The 15394-nt window shown below is 46.0% G+C and overlaps 1 protein-coding gene across 22 annotated transcripts in view; it reads right to left on the reverse strand.

The window, feature by feature from the left end:
* TACC1 (transforming acidic coiled-coil containing protein 1) overlaps positions 1-15394 on the reverse strand; it is a 97346-nt gene that overhangs the window by 60207 nt on the left and 21745 nt on the right. For 11 of the 22 annotated variants that reach the window (XM_055348971.2, XM_055348976.2, XM_055348969.2 and 8 more), the window contains exons 1-2: positions 4866-5026; positions 3790-3905 (exon numbers count right to left, since the gene is read on the reverse strand). The exons of 1 other annotated variant lie outside the window; for it this stretch is intronic. In XM_055348971.2, coding sequence (XP_055204946.2) covers positions 3790-3905; positions 4866-5026 — 277 coding nt within the window. Of the gene's footprint in view, positions 1-3789; positions 3906-4865; positions 5027-15394 lie in introns of those variants that run through there. 10 more of the 22 variants (XM_019032388.4, XM_055348973.2, XM_019032390.4 and 7 more) reach the window with 2 other exon arrangements.

Raw genomic sequence — 15394 nt, forward strand, 5'->3', positions numbered from 1 at the left:
GAGGCAGACGAATGGCGTGAACCCAGGAGGCGGAGCTTGCAGTGAGCCGAGATCGCACCACTGCACTCCAGCCAGGGTGACAGAGCGAGACTCCATCTCAAAAAACAAAACAAAACAAAAACAAAACAAAACAAAACAAAAAATTAGCCAGGCATGGTAGTGTGTGCCTATAGTCCCAGCTACTCAGGAGGCTGAGGCAGGAGGATCATTTGAGCCCAGCAGTTGGAGGCTGCAGTGAGCTATGATCATACTACTGCACTCCAGTCTAGAATAGATCCTGTCTCAAAGCAAAACAAAACAGAGGATGAACTTGAGATTGTACCTCCTCAAAAGTCCATTCCTAGAGGATGTTTCTTCACCAATATATTTCCCAGCAAAGAGAAAGACCACCACAACAGCAGCAGCATTAAACAACTTTAGTGGGAGAAAACAGACAGATAGCAAATACAGACCAGCCCAAGCTTTACAGCTACCAGTCTGGTTATTTCCAGGAAATATCTTTAGCTAGAGTTTTATTTTACCAGTAAGCCTAAAACATGCTTCTATATGTGGCTTCAAAAAAAATCTACAACCTTATCCACCACTTAACTCCTGGCATACAACTCTTAGGAAGAGTCATTATAGAGTTTAGATACTGCAAGTTCCTAAAGCAGTTCCAGTCTAAGAAAAGTCATTTCAAAATAGTCTTAGATGTTTCCCTGAGTTCAAAGAACTATACAGAAGTCAGCACAGGAGCCATGGGTATGGTAAATGTAGCCCACACGTTTGAGGGCCATTATGTACCAGGAAGCCAGAATCTTTACATATTTCAACTCCAACTCCTGACTAACTCCTCATAAATCATTCTTCCAGAATGATTTAGTCTTATATAATTTATAACTGTGGTCCAACCATGTCTTGGAACCACAAAAGTATGAAAGACTATCTTTACCAGGAACAAAACAATCAATAATTTTGGGAGAAAGGGAACTTATCCAGTCCCAGAAATTAAACTTCAATATGAAATGACTCTGAAGGGCTTTCTGCCCACTGAAATCCTCTCCAGTCAGACCTGTGCTCTGGCTGTCTTTGCACATTTGCTGTGTATGTGTGACAAGGCCATCAGCGGAACTCTGGACTAGCTCCGGATGTTGCACCCAAGGACCCTGGAAGTCAGGGTACGACCAGGTTGATGAGCAATCATCCTATTGTTTAAAGACCCTAAACTGAAAGCCTTCATAATATGCAGGGTTGTTTCCTGGACTGGACACTCCTCCACCCCTACAATTACAGTCTGCGTTCATGAACTACCCCACAGAGCTTTCATGATCCATAAACATTTAAAAGTTTTCCTTTTAGAGAAAATGAAAAAGAATGTGAGAGTCACTGGTACAGGAAGGACCAAACAATTGGGTCTCTGTGGTTTTGGTGGCCTAGGTCATCCAGGCCTCTATTCAATTGGCAAAGAATCTGGCGGGATGAATCAGTCTAGCAGCTGACAAAACGATGAGGAAGGGCCGCCCAAGCTGACGGCAATTCAAAAAGGCTTTCAAACAGCTCCTTAACATGTGTCTTATGAGCTTTATTTAAATTTGATGGAAAGGCCACCAAATAGTTCTTTCAAGCTTCAAAATCTCCCTTCTGATCTGCCAATCTTTACGGAAGAAAAGGGAAGCCATGAGGAACAAGTGTTATCTTCATCACTGAGAGTGCTACACAGCTATGCGTCGCACACAAATTCTCCAGTATATAAGCTTGCCTATTCCCATGTTGTCCCTGCCTAGAACAACGGCAAAATGCAGCCTAGGGCAAGTTGAGGGTATTGCTGAATTCTCAGCTGGGTAAGCACAGCATGGAGCTATCAAATTAAAGCAAAACCAAATCAGCTTTTTGCTGATGTCATTTTACCAATAATTCCAGCTCCATCATGCAGTCTATTACCAGAGTAACTTGACTTTCCTAGGCAACCTACGAAGAAGTTGCTAAGCAATAAAAATACTTATTAGGGAGAGGAGAAAGTCACAATCAGTGCAAGTTTAGGTAGCTAGATAACTGAAAGCTGGCGCTGCCACTTCAGGGTGACAGTGCCAGATACTGGAACAGAGAAACCACATAAAAAGGACTTCCATCCTAGAGTCCCTTCTCCACACAGCAGCCCAGGGAGCCTTTTACAAAAGAAGCTGAAGCACAATCCCTCTGCTCAAAGCTCTCTGTTGTGGGCTGAATTATGTCTCTCAAAATGATATGTTAAAGTCCCAACTCCTAGTACCTATGAATGTGACCTTATCTAGAAATAGTATCTCTGAAGATGTTACCAAGTTAAGATGAGGTCAAACTGGATTAGGGTGGGCCCTAACTTCAACGACTGGTGTCCTCACAGGAAGGGCACTGTAAGACAGATACATAGGGAGAAGATGGCCATGTGTTGAGGCAGAGACTGGAGTTCTGCTGCCACAAGCCAAAGAACACAAAGGATTGCAGACACCCAGCAGAGGCTAGAAGAGGCAAGGACAGACTTCCTGGAGCCTTCAGAAGAGCAAGGCCCTGCCAACACCTTGACTTCAGACTTCTGGTTCTGATTTCAATTATCCAGGACTGTGAGAGAGTAATTTCTGTTATTGTAAGCCGCTAAGTTACTCTGTTATGGCAGCCCTTGGAAATGCATATGCCCTGCAGTGGCTTTCCACCTTACTGAGAAAGAAAACCAAATCCTCACTGCAGCAGCATCTGGACCTCCTCTGACCATGCTGACTTCAGCTCCTCCTGCTCTCTGAGTAGTCAGTCCACACTGACCTCCTGGCTGGTCTTCTAACTGTACCATGAACCCTCCACCTTACGGCCTCACCTGCAGCAGGCTGGTGCTGTCAGACCTTTGCAGATGCCACTCCTTCTGCTGGAAGGGTTCCCATCTCAGGAACCTCCAAGGCCTGCTCCCTCAATCTGCCTTCAGGTCTCTGTTCAAGTCACCTAATCATGAATGCCCCCACTAACTCCCCTTCAGCCTTCCCTATCCCCACCCCATATTCCCTGTTCTCTCTTCCCCTGCTTTTTCTCCACAGTGCTTCACACAAGCTGACATAGATATTTTGCTTAACCCTTCACAGGTTCTCCCTCCACAATGTTAGCTCGAGAGAGCAGGACTTCACTGCTGAATCACAGTGCACTCTATTTAGTGAACAGGCATATGAATTCTGTTGGGATAGGTGAAATTTTATTCTGAACTGGCTGTGTGACAAAAAAGGTTTCTACTAATTAAGTGAGACAGCGGAAGCTCCTGCAGATGAAGGGCTGGGCTCTGAGGGGCTGGGAGGGAATCCATGTGCCAGGTTTTCCTAAGTAGACTGAAGGGCTCTCACCACATCCCTGCATGGAAGTGGGCGAGGTGAGTGATTCTGAAAAAGCCTCTTAAGAACCTCCCTATCAAAAATTAAGTCAAGTCTTACCTGTAATTTTTGTCTCCAGCCACACCCCAGTAGAAAGCAACTTAGCCTGAGGAATTTGTGAAGTCAAATATAAACATGATCTTCCTACTTCATTACTATACATTTTTTTTTTAGGGGCTGAGGAGAAAGGCCTAGTAGGAATGTTTGATAATGATAATCTTATACTGCAAATACACAAACTCTACTCAGAGGAGAAAGCCTCGATCACCACACCCCTAAAAATACATAAGCCAGGAGGTTTCAAACAGCTCTTTCTTGGTCAAATCCTCTTAAATGGTCCTAAATTTACACTTTTTTCCTTCCTTCATTGATATTTTTCAAAACTTTTAAAACAAAACAGGCAGGAAAAATGCAAGTTTTTCTTTACCTTGGCTTTTGGCCCCAGGTCCTGCCAATCCGAGTGATGGATCACAGGACTCCTTGAAAGGTGATCGGATCGGGGTTTCAGCTTCAGGGGTCTCAAAATTACCTTCAGAATCCGAGCTGCCAAGGAGGAAAAATGAGGAATTACCACTTTCAACGGTATTTCCGACACCCTTTGAAATCTACATATTCACAAAGGCTAAAAGTCCAGCACGTTTGTCTAACTTCACAACCAACCGGTCCTCAGCAGGGTCTGACCCGCGGGAGGCAACTGCGGTCTCTGAGCAGTGCCCTCCTTGGGTTTCTCAGGCTGGCATCCTGTCTCTCTGAAAGCTCCTCCATTCCCTGGAGCTTTTCTCCAGCACCATTTATTTTCGAGGTCATCCTTCCCTCAGACACCTGAAAAATGCGCTTTTCCAACAGACTCCTTTTGTCACAAGAGCCCTTTCCCAGAGGCTTTAACAATTAATACTGGTCCCACCCCCGAGTTAGGCCGATGCTAGGCATTCCTCTTTGCTCGGTAGGCCTCTACCTGCTGGAACTCCCTGGGCCCGAGGCTAAGAATGGTGTCACCTGCCTTCCGCAATCACGCGGATGACAGCCCGGCAGAGACCACCATTTCCCAGCAGCTGCCAGGGGCCTGTCATCACGCGACCTTCTTCACCGCGGCTGCGTTTTGGGTACACGGTAGGGCCCCGGGAAGGGCCGGGGAGCGACTTCTTCCCCACGGGGGGGCCCTAAGTTGCACTGGGTGAGATCAGTGACGTTGCTCCAGTGTGGAGGGGCGGGGGCTGGGGGTCGAAGCTTAGAGAAAGTGACCGAGGCCAGCGGGGATGCGGAGAGACTGCAGATTCTGGGTTGGGTTCGGAACTCTCCTAGCGAAACGGGGGCCAGAAACCCCACGGGAGGACAGAAGATCCTGAACTTTCGGACGCACACGGGGACCCGGCTCCGGGCAGGGACGCGGCACGGCCGTGAGGACGGTTTCGCGGGTGGCGACCACACACACGCACACAGAGGGAGTCGCAGATGGATGGAGGCAAGCGCGTCTGCATCTCAGCGGGGACGCCGTGTACTTGCCTGAAACTCAAGGATTTGGTCTCGGCTTGCGAGTCCTCCTCCTCGGGGTCGCCCTCGGGCCCGCCAGCCTCGTCCTCGCCGGCGGCCCCGCCGCGTACCGCAGACCACGTCCATTTCGCCCACTGCACGGGGGACAGGATCTGCCACGGGCTGAACGCCATGAGCGCGGCTCCTCCGGCTCCAGCTCCTAGGGGCAGGGGAATGGGTGGGGAGAGCCTTTTTCCCTTTCAAAATGGAGGGAACCGGTGACAGGCGCCAGCAAGCGTTTCCAGCGGAGGCGCGGATGTGGTTAAACGAGCGCCGTCGGGGGCCCTGGTGGAGCGCTTCCTCCCGCCGGCGGCCGGCGCCGCGTCCTCCTCGGCCTCCTCCCCTCACGGTGCGGCCGCAGCGGGCCCCGCGCCGGGCTCCACTCGCCGGGAAGACGCCCGTCCTGTGGCCTCCTCAAGCCCCCGGCCCGCGGCGCCCGGCGGCTAGACCTCTGCTGCTCCCGCTCCCAGCTCGCGGACTCCCGCCTCCCCGCCGGCGGGGCGCGCATCAGCTGCCGCCGGAGCCGCGCCCCAGAAGCCGCCCCCTCGGGCCGTACTACTCGCGCGCGCGCGCGGGGGCGGCGGCGGCGCCGGGGCTTTGAAGTCGGCCGCGCGGCCGCCGGATCCCCCCGCCGCGGCTTCACGCTGGTCGCGGCCCGACTGAGGGCCGGGGCTTCCCGGCTGCGCCGGGAGATTCGGTCATCCCCCACAAGTCCGCCGGCGTCCGGGGCAGAGGAGGACCGTTTTCTGAGCCGGGGCACGCCGCCCTCTTCCTCTTTCCTTATTCCTTTAAAAAATTTTTTTAAACGTTTTCATCTTGCCACTGTGACTTCACGGCGATGGTGATATTGGACTGCACACAAGCCCCTTGTTACCAAAAAAAAAAATACAAAACTTCGCGGCCGCTGTGGACTGTTGTTTTTCCCTCCTTAACCCTGGCAGCGTGGGGGATTTCAACCTGTTCATCTCCATCCCTGGCATTCCCGGGATTTGAAAATCCCTTGGCAAAGCCACAAGAGTGACCAAGGACTGGAATTTAAGATGCCCTCCCCCTCCCCAAACCGCACTCGGGGAGGCTTCCCAAGTGCCCAGGTCTTGTCTTAGGTAAAGGGTGCTAAATTCCCTGTGAGATTACAGCCTGATGGGTTTCCCATTCTCCATATTTATTTATTTAAAATACAGACAGGCGTCTCGATATGTTGCCCAGGCTGGTCTTGAACTCTTGGCCACAAGCGATCATCCCGCCTCTGCCTCCCAAAATGCTAGGATTCCAGGCCTGACACCGCGCCTGACCCCATTCTCCTTTTTGAGATTTTCTTTTCGTAACTTCTAAGTCTTTGATTTCTGACTTCTTTCGCTGCTTCAGTAACAAGCCAAGAGGCCTGGTGACATCTTTAGGTTTGAAGGCAATGGGAAATAGCTGATGTTCTCCATTTCCCATGGAGGGATTTCATGTAGGGATTGTTCCTCTCAAAACCACCAATGCACCTTCTTCCAAGTGAATCGATTGCCTCAAACACCAGGCTTAATGATCTCCTTGCCTGGATAAGGTGTTCCAGGTGGTACTGTAATTTCCGAGTTGTGGTGCATCCGTGAGGTGCCTGCAGGTTCCCACAGAGACAGCAGCTCCAAAATGTGCACGTTGAAACTTGCAAGAGACTAACCGTTGCCTCTGAAAGCAGTTGGCATGTATATTCATCGTGACTGTTTTACACATTTGATAACAAAAACAGGAGCAAAATACAAGATAAGGCTTGGCAGGGTAGTTTTACCAAAACCGAAGGGCAGGAGTTAACCTGAAGTCTAGAGAAAAGAAAGGGGTGGGGTGTCAGGATGCTTTCGAATTCATCCTGGCTTCTTCCCAGAAATAAACTGTCATGAGTGTTCTAGCGACTATAAAGAAGTGAACTAGGCAGGAGGTCCATGTGAAATATATCACACCACTTATCCAACTGTTGTAGTTTTAGGCTTATGCTCACCCAGTAAAACTTCAGGTTCTACAGTCCCCCAGGCTCCTGGATTTGACACAGGGTTCTGTTTCTGGGAAATAATATTACCCCAGCAAATCAGTAACTAGCATACACTAGGACCTGTTCTTCCTCCTGAATAGTTCTCTTTTCATTCCTTTGCATCCCTGTGGTGACTGACATAGTTCCCGCACTCCCCATCTTTCATGATCTACTGTAAATAACTCCCACCTGGTTTTACCTCTGAAGGCTTTCTTGCCTGAGGTCACCCCTGCCTGGCTGATCAGTGACTCGTGCTCTAATGTTTCGGTTCCCATTCCCCTCTATGCCCATCCTTTTGTATTCCTAGCCACAGTGAGTAGAGAACTCGTTGTCAATCTTTAATATGCCCAAGAATCATCCGCCAGCCTTCTTAAAAAAATCCAAATTGCCAGCAGAGTCTTGAAATCTGTGTGTTCACTAAGTGTCCTGGGGAACTGTTATCACAGGGTAAATTTGGGAAACAGTGCCTAGCTTGAACCAACTGCTTACTGCTTCGGGAACAGTCTCCCTTTGCCTGCAGAGGGAGCTTTGCGAATTCCTGGAACACACCTCCTCCCCTACCCCAGCCCACCCCAAGTTCCCAGGCTTCAGCTGCCCAAACGTCCTTCAGCACTTAGCTCAAGTGTCTACAGGGGGAAGCAGGCTGATTGTCCTTCGTTTCTATACCCCGAACATCCATAAAGAACACTTCCTGTGGCCTTAGATCTGAAAGTGAAAGACAGCATTCTTAATAGTTACACAGGGACTACAGGCATAAACCAGGACTGTCTCCAGAAGACCAGGATGTAAGGCCATTCTACACTTAGCACACCATATATAACGTATTTATTTACATATCTGTCCCACAAGCTTCTAAAGGGACTTTACCCCCCTTTGGGACTTCCTCCAGAAATTATGACAGAACCACACACAGTAGGTGTTCAATATATATGTAAGAAAAAACAAACATTCTAGTTTACAAATAGTCCTTGTGAGTTTGGCTAAGGTGACATAAATTCCTAAAGCCTGACTCCCCCTGGGGAAATCTAGTTTCTGGGCCAGAAAATAACAGAACCCAGGACCAAGTGATGGCCCCAGTAAGATTAAGCCTCACCTATGCAGCAATTTACTTTTTTTTTTTTTTGAGATGGAGTCTCACTCTGTCACCCAGGCTGGAGCACGGTGGTGCAGTCTCAGCTGACTGCAACCTCCGCCTCCTGGGTTCAAGCGATTCTCCCTGCCTCAGCCTCCCAAGTAGCTGGGATTACAGGTTCCTGGCACCACGCCCAGCTAATTTTTTTATTTTTTAGTAGAGACGGGGTTTCATCATGTTGGCCAGGCTGGTCTTGAACTCCTGACCTCAGGTGATCCACCCACTTTAACCTTCCAAAGTGCTGGGATTATAGGTGTGAGCCACCGCACCCGGCCTGCAGCAACTTCTTGACACTGGACTAGCAAATAAATGCCTAAGGTTTCTGAAAATCACTCCTCTGCAAGTTCTTGAACTTAGTGTGAGCAGTAATGAATATGAGTCCATCAGCTGGACCACTCCTCTCAGTCTGCTGCTCCTAGTCCTGGCTTCCTTCTTACCTGGTACAGGTTGCAAAGTCACAACTAGGAACACTCTAGCCCTGTCAGTGAAGACGTGCCATTGCCAACAGGAGGCTGTGGCCACCCTATCTGCTTTTCTGCCCTACCTCAGTCTAACCAGGCCAGGGCATGATGATGTCTAATCAAGACAACATTGCCAATAACAGCATCTGACCGCATTCAAATATGTTAACATGACAGTCTTAACCTTGCAAGATCAGATATTTACCTAATTATCCTTTACCTGTAGACTACAAACATCTATAGAATTACAATCTTCCCTCCACTACCCAAACACCGAAATCAGGAATGTGTACAATGCATTTATACAGAAAATTATAAAGAGAAGCTCCTTTCTAATTTTTTAAAAGAGAGGTGTCAGGGTGTGTTCATAGCTAATACTCTTTCAGGCTGGGTGCGGTGGCTTATGCCTGCAATCCCACACTTTGGGAGGCCAAGGAAGGCAGATCACTTAAGGTCAGGAGTTTGAGACCAGCCTGGCCAACATGGTGAAACTCCATCTCTACTAAGAATATAAAAATAGCCAGGTGTAGTGGCGGGCGCCTGTAATTCCAGCTACTCGGGAGGCTGAGGCAGGAGAATCACTTGAACCGGGGAGGCAGAGATTGTGGTGAGCCGAGATCATGCCACTGTACTTCAGCCTGGGCAACAGAGTGAGACTCCATCTCAAAAAAAAAAAAAGAAAGAAAATATTCTTTCAGAGTTCCAGGAAGATTAACAAAGATCCAAACTGCATTTATTAAAGACTTGGCTGAGCCCCCCACCTGGAGTCTGCTCAAAGACCCTTGCCCAGACTTTGCTCTGGTGAACAACTCTTGTCATATCCACTCATTGATCTGTTTTCTTCTGTATCACAAAAGAAAAGTTTGCTTTCCCCAGGAAGTATACCATTCAACCTAGGTCACAGGTCAAACCTATAGCAGAACTGCCACACAGAAGAGTTACACCGTGTCAGCTTTCAGAGAAGCTGGGGGGACATATATATAGATAGATAGATAGATGATATTTACACTACACTAGTGTCACTGAAGAGCCAGTTCTGTGAGATTCTCTCATTCCCATCAAATACTCATGACTATATGTTTATTGACTTTATAAGAAAGTTCACTTTAGTTCTCTACTCTGTGATGTAAACATATTAAAGAAGCAGTTGTTGAGTGCAAAAGATATAAACAGAATTAGGTCAGCCTGTTTATTCTAAGTGAAGAAAAATAACCCCAACATTATCCCTAATTCTTCCCAACTACCACAAATCCAAAGTTGAAAACAAGCAAACCAAAAACAAACACAAAGTTCCACTTAAAGCAGTGAACTATCTTTAAATTTAGAAATATCTTCTATTCCAATAGATATGTTTGGTCTTTCCTGCTAAACAACACTATTGTATTTACAGAGCCTGTTAAACAGGAATATCATCTTGGAGGATTACTCTTACTGATTTAGCACATTTTGTTTCCTTCTGTTGAACTCAGATTCCTTTCGAGCAGATTAGGCATTAAAAAAGACGGCATTTGACCCAGCCATCCCATTACTGGGTATATACCCAAAGGACTATAAATCATGCTGCTATAAAGACACATGCACACGTATGTTTATTGCGGCACTATTCACAATAGCAAAGACTTGGAACCAACCCAAATGTCCAACAATGATAGACTGGATTAAGAAAATGTGGCACATATACACCATGGAATACTATGCAGCCATAAAAAATGATGAGTTCATGTCTTTTGTAGGGACATGGATGAAATTGGAAATCATCATTCTCAGTAAACTATCGCAAGAACAAAAAACCAAACACCGCATATTCTCACTCATAGGTGGGAATTGAACAATGAGATCACATGGATACAGGAAGGGGAACATCACACTCTGGGGACTGTTGTGGGGTGGGGGAAGGGGGGAGGGATAGCACTGGGAGATATACCTAATGCTAGATGACGAGTTAGTGAGTGCAGCACACCAGCATGGCACATGTATACATATGTAACTAACCTGCACAATGTGCACATGTACCCTAAAACTTAAAGTATAATAATAAAAGAAAAAAAAAGAAATCTGCAAAAAAATAATAAAAAATAAAAAAAGATTTACAAGAATGTAAAAAATAAATAAATAAATAAATAAAATAAAAATAAAAAATAAAAAAGAGGGCTGTCCAAGTCCAACTCCAAGTCTGAGAGTTTTATACCTAGAGCTCAGACAAGAAAACCATCTGAAACTTCCTCTATGTTGTTTATAAATTTAAGATTCTAGTAAAGGACATTACTTCAAATTTGAGATATCTGCTTTACTACACTTACCTGTTTGTGGGGAGGGTGGAATTTAAGACTTGAATTAAAGAGGCTGAAGGAATTCAGGACATTTAAGTAGAATAATATTCCTGGCCAGGCGCAGTGGCTCACATCAGTAATCCCAACACTTTGGGAGGCCGAGGCGCGTGGATCACCTGAGGTCAGGAGTTCGAGACCAGCCTGGCCAACACGGCGAAACCCCGTCTCTACTAAAGATACAAAAATTAGCTGGGCGTGTGGCACGCACCTGTCATCCTAGCTACCCAGAAGGCTGACACAAGAGAATCGCTTGGACCCAGGAGGCAGAAGTTGCAGTGAGCCGAGATTGCATCAGTGCACTCCAGCCTGGGGACAGAACAAGTCTCCGCCTCAAAAAAAAAAAAAAAAAAAAAGAATATTTCTTCTCCTACAGCCATTTTATTCCTTCTTCTTTTCCCCACCTCCAAAATAAAATAAATGTCCTAAACAATGCATCCTTATGGATTAGTAGAACATTAATCATATAGCCCAAATGTTTTGAGATCACCCTAATATAAAATATTCTACTCACTATCCTCATAAATATATTGTGAATCTTCAGGAGACCATACGTCTTCTTGTCACTAAGAAGTTACAAGGTAACAGATTGGGATGGTGGTTGGAAGGGGCAGTGAAAGGCAAAAGCAGATTCACTGCTAGGAGGATGTGGGGAGAAAAGGTCCACCCAGAAGAAAAGAATAAAATCACAAAAAGCTTTCGAAAATAACTGTGACACCCACTCCACCTTAATTCCTTAGTCTAGGGATTTGGGGGAATTTCATTACAGTAACTCATGTGTTTGTGACCAATAATCTTCCTGTATTTCTAGGAAATAAAAAGATGGGAAAATAAGCAGCCAACTCTGTGACATGATACACAGCATCCTGTAAACTCCAGCTTTTATCTCTTTGGAGTAAAATTTTGATTACTGTATTTTGGTCCTGAAACTCCAAGTTGGTAAAACACTATTGCTAAGATGGCAATACCACCCAGTTAACTTACAGGGCTAATTTGATTTCAATCAAAATTCCTAGGGGATTTTTCTTAGAATTCGTCAATAATGTTTAAAAGTTTATCTGGAAAAATAAACTGGTGAACATATTTTAGATTTTGTAAAAAAAAAAACAAAAAAAAAACAACACCAACAAGAAGAGTGAAGAATAGACTAGTCCTACAAGACATTGAGACACATTTATGCAAAAATAGCCAGATCTTTGTTCTGTAAAACAGAACAGAAAGCCCAGGAAAAGATCTTACAAGATACAGGAATTTATTATATACCAAAAAAGATGGCTTGAACCTGGGAGGCGGAGGTTGCAGTGAGCCAAGATCGTGCCACTGCACTCCAGCCTGGGCAACAGAGTGAGACTCTATCTCAAAATAAAAAAAGAACAAACAACAAAAAAATAAAGAAGATGTTACAATATGTAAGGAGAAGGAAGATTTATGATTGGAGCATAGTTGGCTGGCAATGGGAAAAAAGATCAAGTTAAACCCTTACCTCAGAGCATATACCAGGATAAATTCCAGATGGATTAGATGACTAAATAATAAAAATCGAACCATTGGGAGAAAACAGTCTACAAGCAACAGAATCTGTCAGAGCTCTGTAGGAAGGATGAGGATCCAACTTACAAGTAATTAATGAAATCAGACACAAAATAAAGATAGATTTGGTTACATTTAAAAAAATGAAGCTTCTGACTGTGTGCCTTCAAGTTAAAAGGCAAACAACAGGCCATGGAAAAACAAAGGCTGTTAGTATTGTTATTACCTAAGGAACTCGTGAAAACCAGTAAGATCATTTAAGCCCCAAAAGAAAAGTGAACAATTATAACTGCTTACTATGTGTTAGACACTACACTTTACATGAATCGTCTCATTTAATCTCCCCCACTTACTCCTACAATCTCAGGAGGAAAGTATTGTTATGGCCTTTTTGTTGTTGTTAACAAGTTAACTTGGCTGCATTTTTACCCTCTACAGCAGAGGCTTAGCAAGGAAGGGTTTCAGAAGGTCCTGGCCTCCCTGAAATTGTATGCAAAAAGTATGTGTGTGTGCATATTTGCATCAGTCTCTCCCTCTCCTCTTCCCCACATACAGTCAAGCCCCACTTCAGGAATAATGTTTTAGGTTGACTAAAGATTGATTTTCGAATCTGAAAGGGAACTAATATAAAATTCTTCAGTATAAGGAAGTACTGGCCAAAGAAGCCCTTATATGGAAAATCCAGACCTGCCAGAAGTTAGTGTAGGAAACAGCCAGCTTTGAAGACACCCAGAGGGTGGAAAAGGGCGGAGAGCAGGCCTAGCAGTGCTCACCACTCCAGGCAGGGTGTGCCCTTCCCCAAATGCCCAGTGGGAGCCCATGTTATTGGGCAGCCTGTGGGTTTCATCTAAGTGACTGTGTGGTGACCAAAGTGTGAAATGCTCATTTCAAGAAGGCATTTGCCAGTTGAGCCAAAGTACCATAAAAAAAGAGCGTTTCAGCCAGGCATAGTGGCGTCTTCCTATAATCCCAGCACTTTTGGAGGCTGAGGCAGGAGGATAACTTGAGCCCAGGACTTTGAGACCAGCCTGAGCAACATAGCAAAACCCCATCTCTATAAAAAAATTAAAAAGTAGCCAGGCGTGGTGGTGTTCGCCTGTAGTCCCAGCTAATCTTGAGCCCAGGAGGATCGCTTGAGCCCAGAAGGTCAAGGCTGAAGTAAGCCGTGATTGTGGCATTGCATTCCAGATTGGGTGACAGAGCGAGACCTTGTCTCAAAAGAAAAGAAAAAAAAAAAAACCCAAGGACCCCTACTGATACAAATGAGAATCCTCAAAGGCACAAAAAATTGGGCCAGAGCATAAAAGGCATACTTTATGTGGGAGGTGCAAAAGGATTAATTTTAACATCTCTTTCTTTGGGATGCTCTTTCGCTATACTTCCTTTTAGGGTGGTTTCTTCCAAGAAACTATGTTGATGAGGGAAATGACACCCAGGAGCCTCTCCCCATCTGGGAAAAAGTAGCAAGGCTCAGCAAAGAAAGGAGGCATCAAACAGGTTGCCAAGGCCTGATTTTGTGAAGCAGGAAGCCTAAAAACTGGGGAAGCACTCTTTAAGAAAAATGCTAAAGGACCCCATGAACACAGTGCTAGGGCCACACTGGTATGAAGGGGCCCATGCAAGGGAGGGGCCTGAAGCTTAGGCTTCCTCAGCTTCATAGTAAATTCAGCTCTGCCCAGAGAACAAAAGAGATTCCTGCCTGTGGCTCAGGAGTGGTTCAGCTGGCCTCAACTCAGTAAGTGAAATGTCCATTTATGGAGCGAGGGGGTCACACTGACCTCTGTCTTCTTAGAGGAAACAAAAATATTTAACTGTTGGAAACTGGATAAAACTGTCAAAAGATATCTCCTACACAGATTGTGAAACATAATTCATGGCTCTGTTCCTTCTGTACCCGTTGTAAACACACACACACACACACACACACACACACACACACACACACACACACGATTTTAATTATTAAGATAAAAAAGCAAAAGGCCAGGTGTGGTGGCTCATGATTGTAATCCCAACGCTTTGGGAGACGAAGGCAGGAGGATCGCTTGAGCCCAGGAGTTTGAGACCAGCCTGGACCACACAGTGAGATCCCATCTCTACACACATGCACACACACAAAGATAAAAAAGAAAAACTATAATGCTTCTTTAACATTGTGTGTCTATGCACCTCTACCCTTTGAATTTCCACAAGATCACTACGGTAGAGCCTAATTCCCTCACCCCACATCCTGTATCCATCTGTTATCCATCATTTCCTTATTTCTTCTGGTAAAAGAACCCTCTGAATTTTTGCTGAGCACGTGGTCACACAGCAAGAGGCCACGTTTCCTTCTCTACACCTAGGTGTGGCCTGTGACTCAGTTCTCACCCATGGGATGTGAGCACAAGGGGTAAGTGCAAATTTGGGGCAGTGTCTTTTTTTTCTCTTTTAGAGACAGAGTCTTGCTCTATTGTCCAGGCTGAAATGCAGTAGTGTAATCACATCTCACTATAGCCTCGAGCTCCTGGGCTCTAGCAGTCCTCCCACCTCAGCCTCTTGAGTAGCTGGAAATCCAGGTGCACACCACCATGTCCAGCTAATGTTTTTTGTTTTGTTTTGTTTTGTTTGTAGAAACAGGGTCTTGCTGTGTTGCCCAGGCTGGTCTCAAATTCCTGGACTCAAGCAATTCTCACCCCTTGGCCTACAGAAGCAGTGGGATTATAGGCATGAGCCATTGTGCCTGGCCCCTGGGCCAATGTCTTTAAAAAGAAAACTGCATGTCCAGCCTCTCCCGGCCGAAAAGTTGTGAACTGCGTGTCACAACTTCTGCTGTGTGAGGACCACACTCTGGACAGGATAGAGCCACAGAACAGACAGAACCCGCACCAGGCTGACTGGGGAGCCGAGCAGCCTGCGGCCCTAGACTAATTGCTGCCTGAGGACTGTTCCGTGAGAGAGAAAAGTCTATCTTCTCTTTTTTTTTTTTTTTTTTGAGATAGAGTCTCACTCTGTTGCCCAGGCTGAAGTGCAGTGGCGTGATCTCGGCTCACTGCAACCTCTGC

Source organism: Gorilla gorilla, chromosome 7 (genome assembly GCF_029281585.2).
Source record: "Gorilla gorilla gorilla isolate KB3781 chromosome 7, NHGRI_mGorGor1-v2.1_pri, whole genome shotgun sequence".
NCBI classification, from domain to species: domain Eukaryota; kingdom Metazoa; phylum Chordata; class Mammalia; order Primates; family Hominidae; genus Gorilla; species Gorilla gorilla.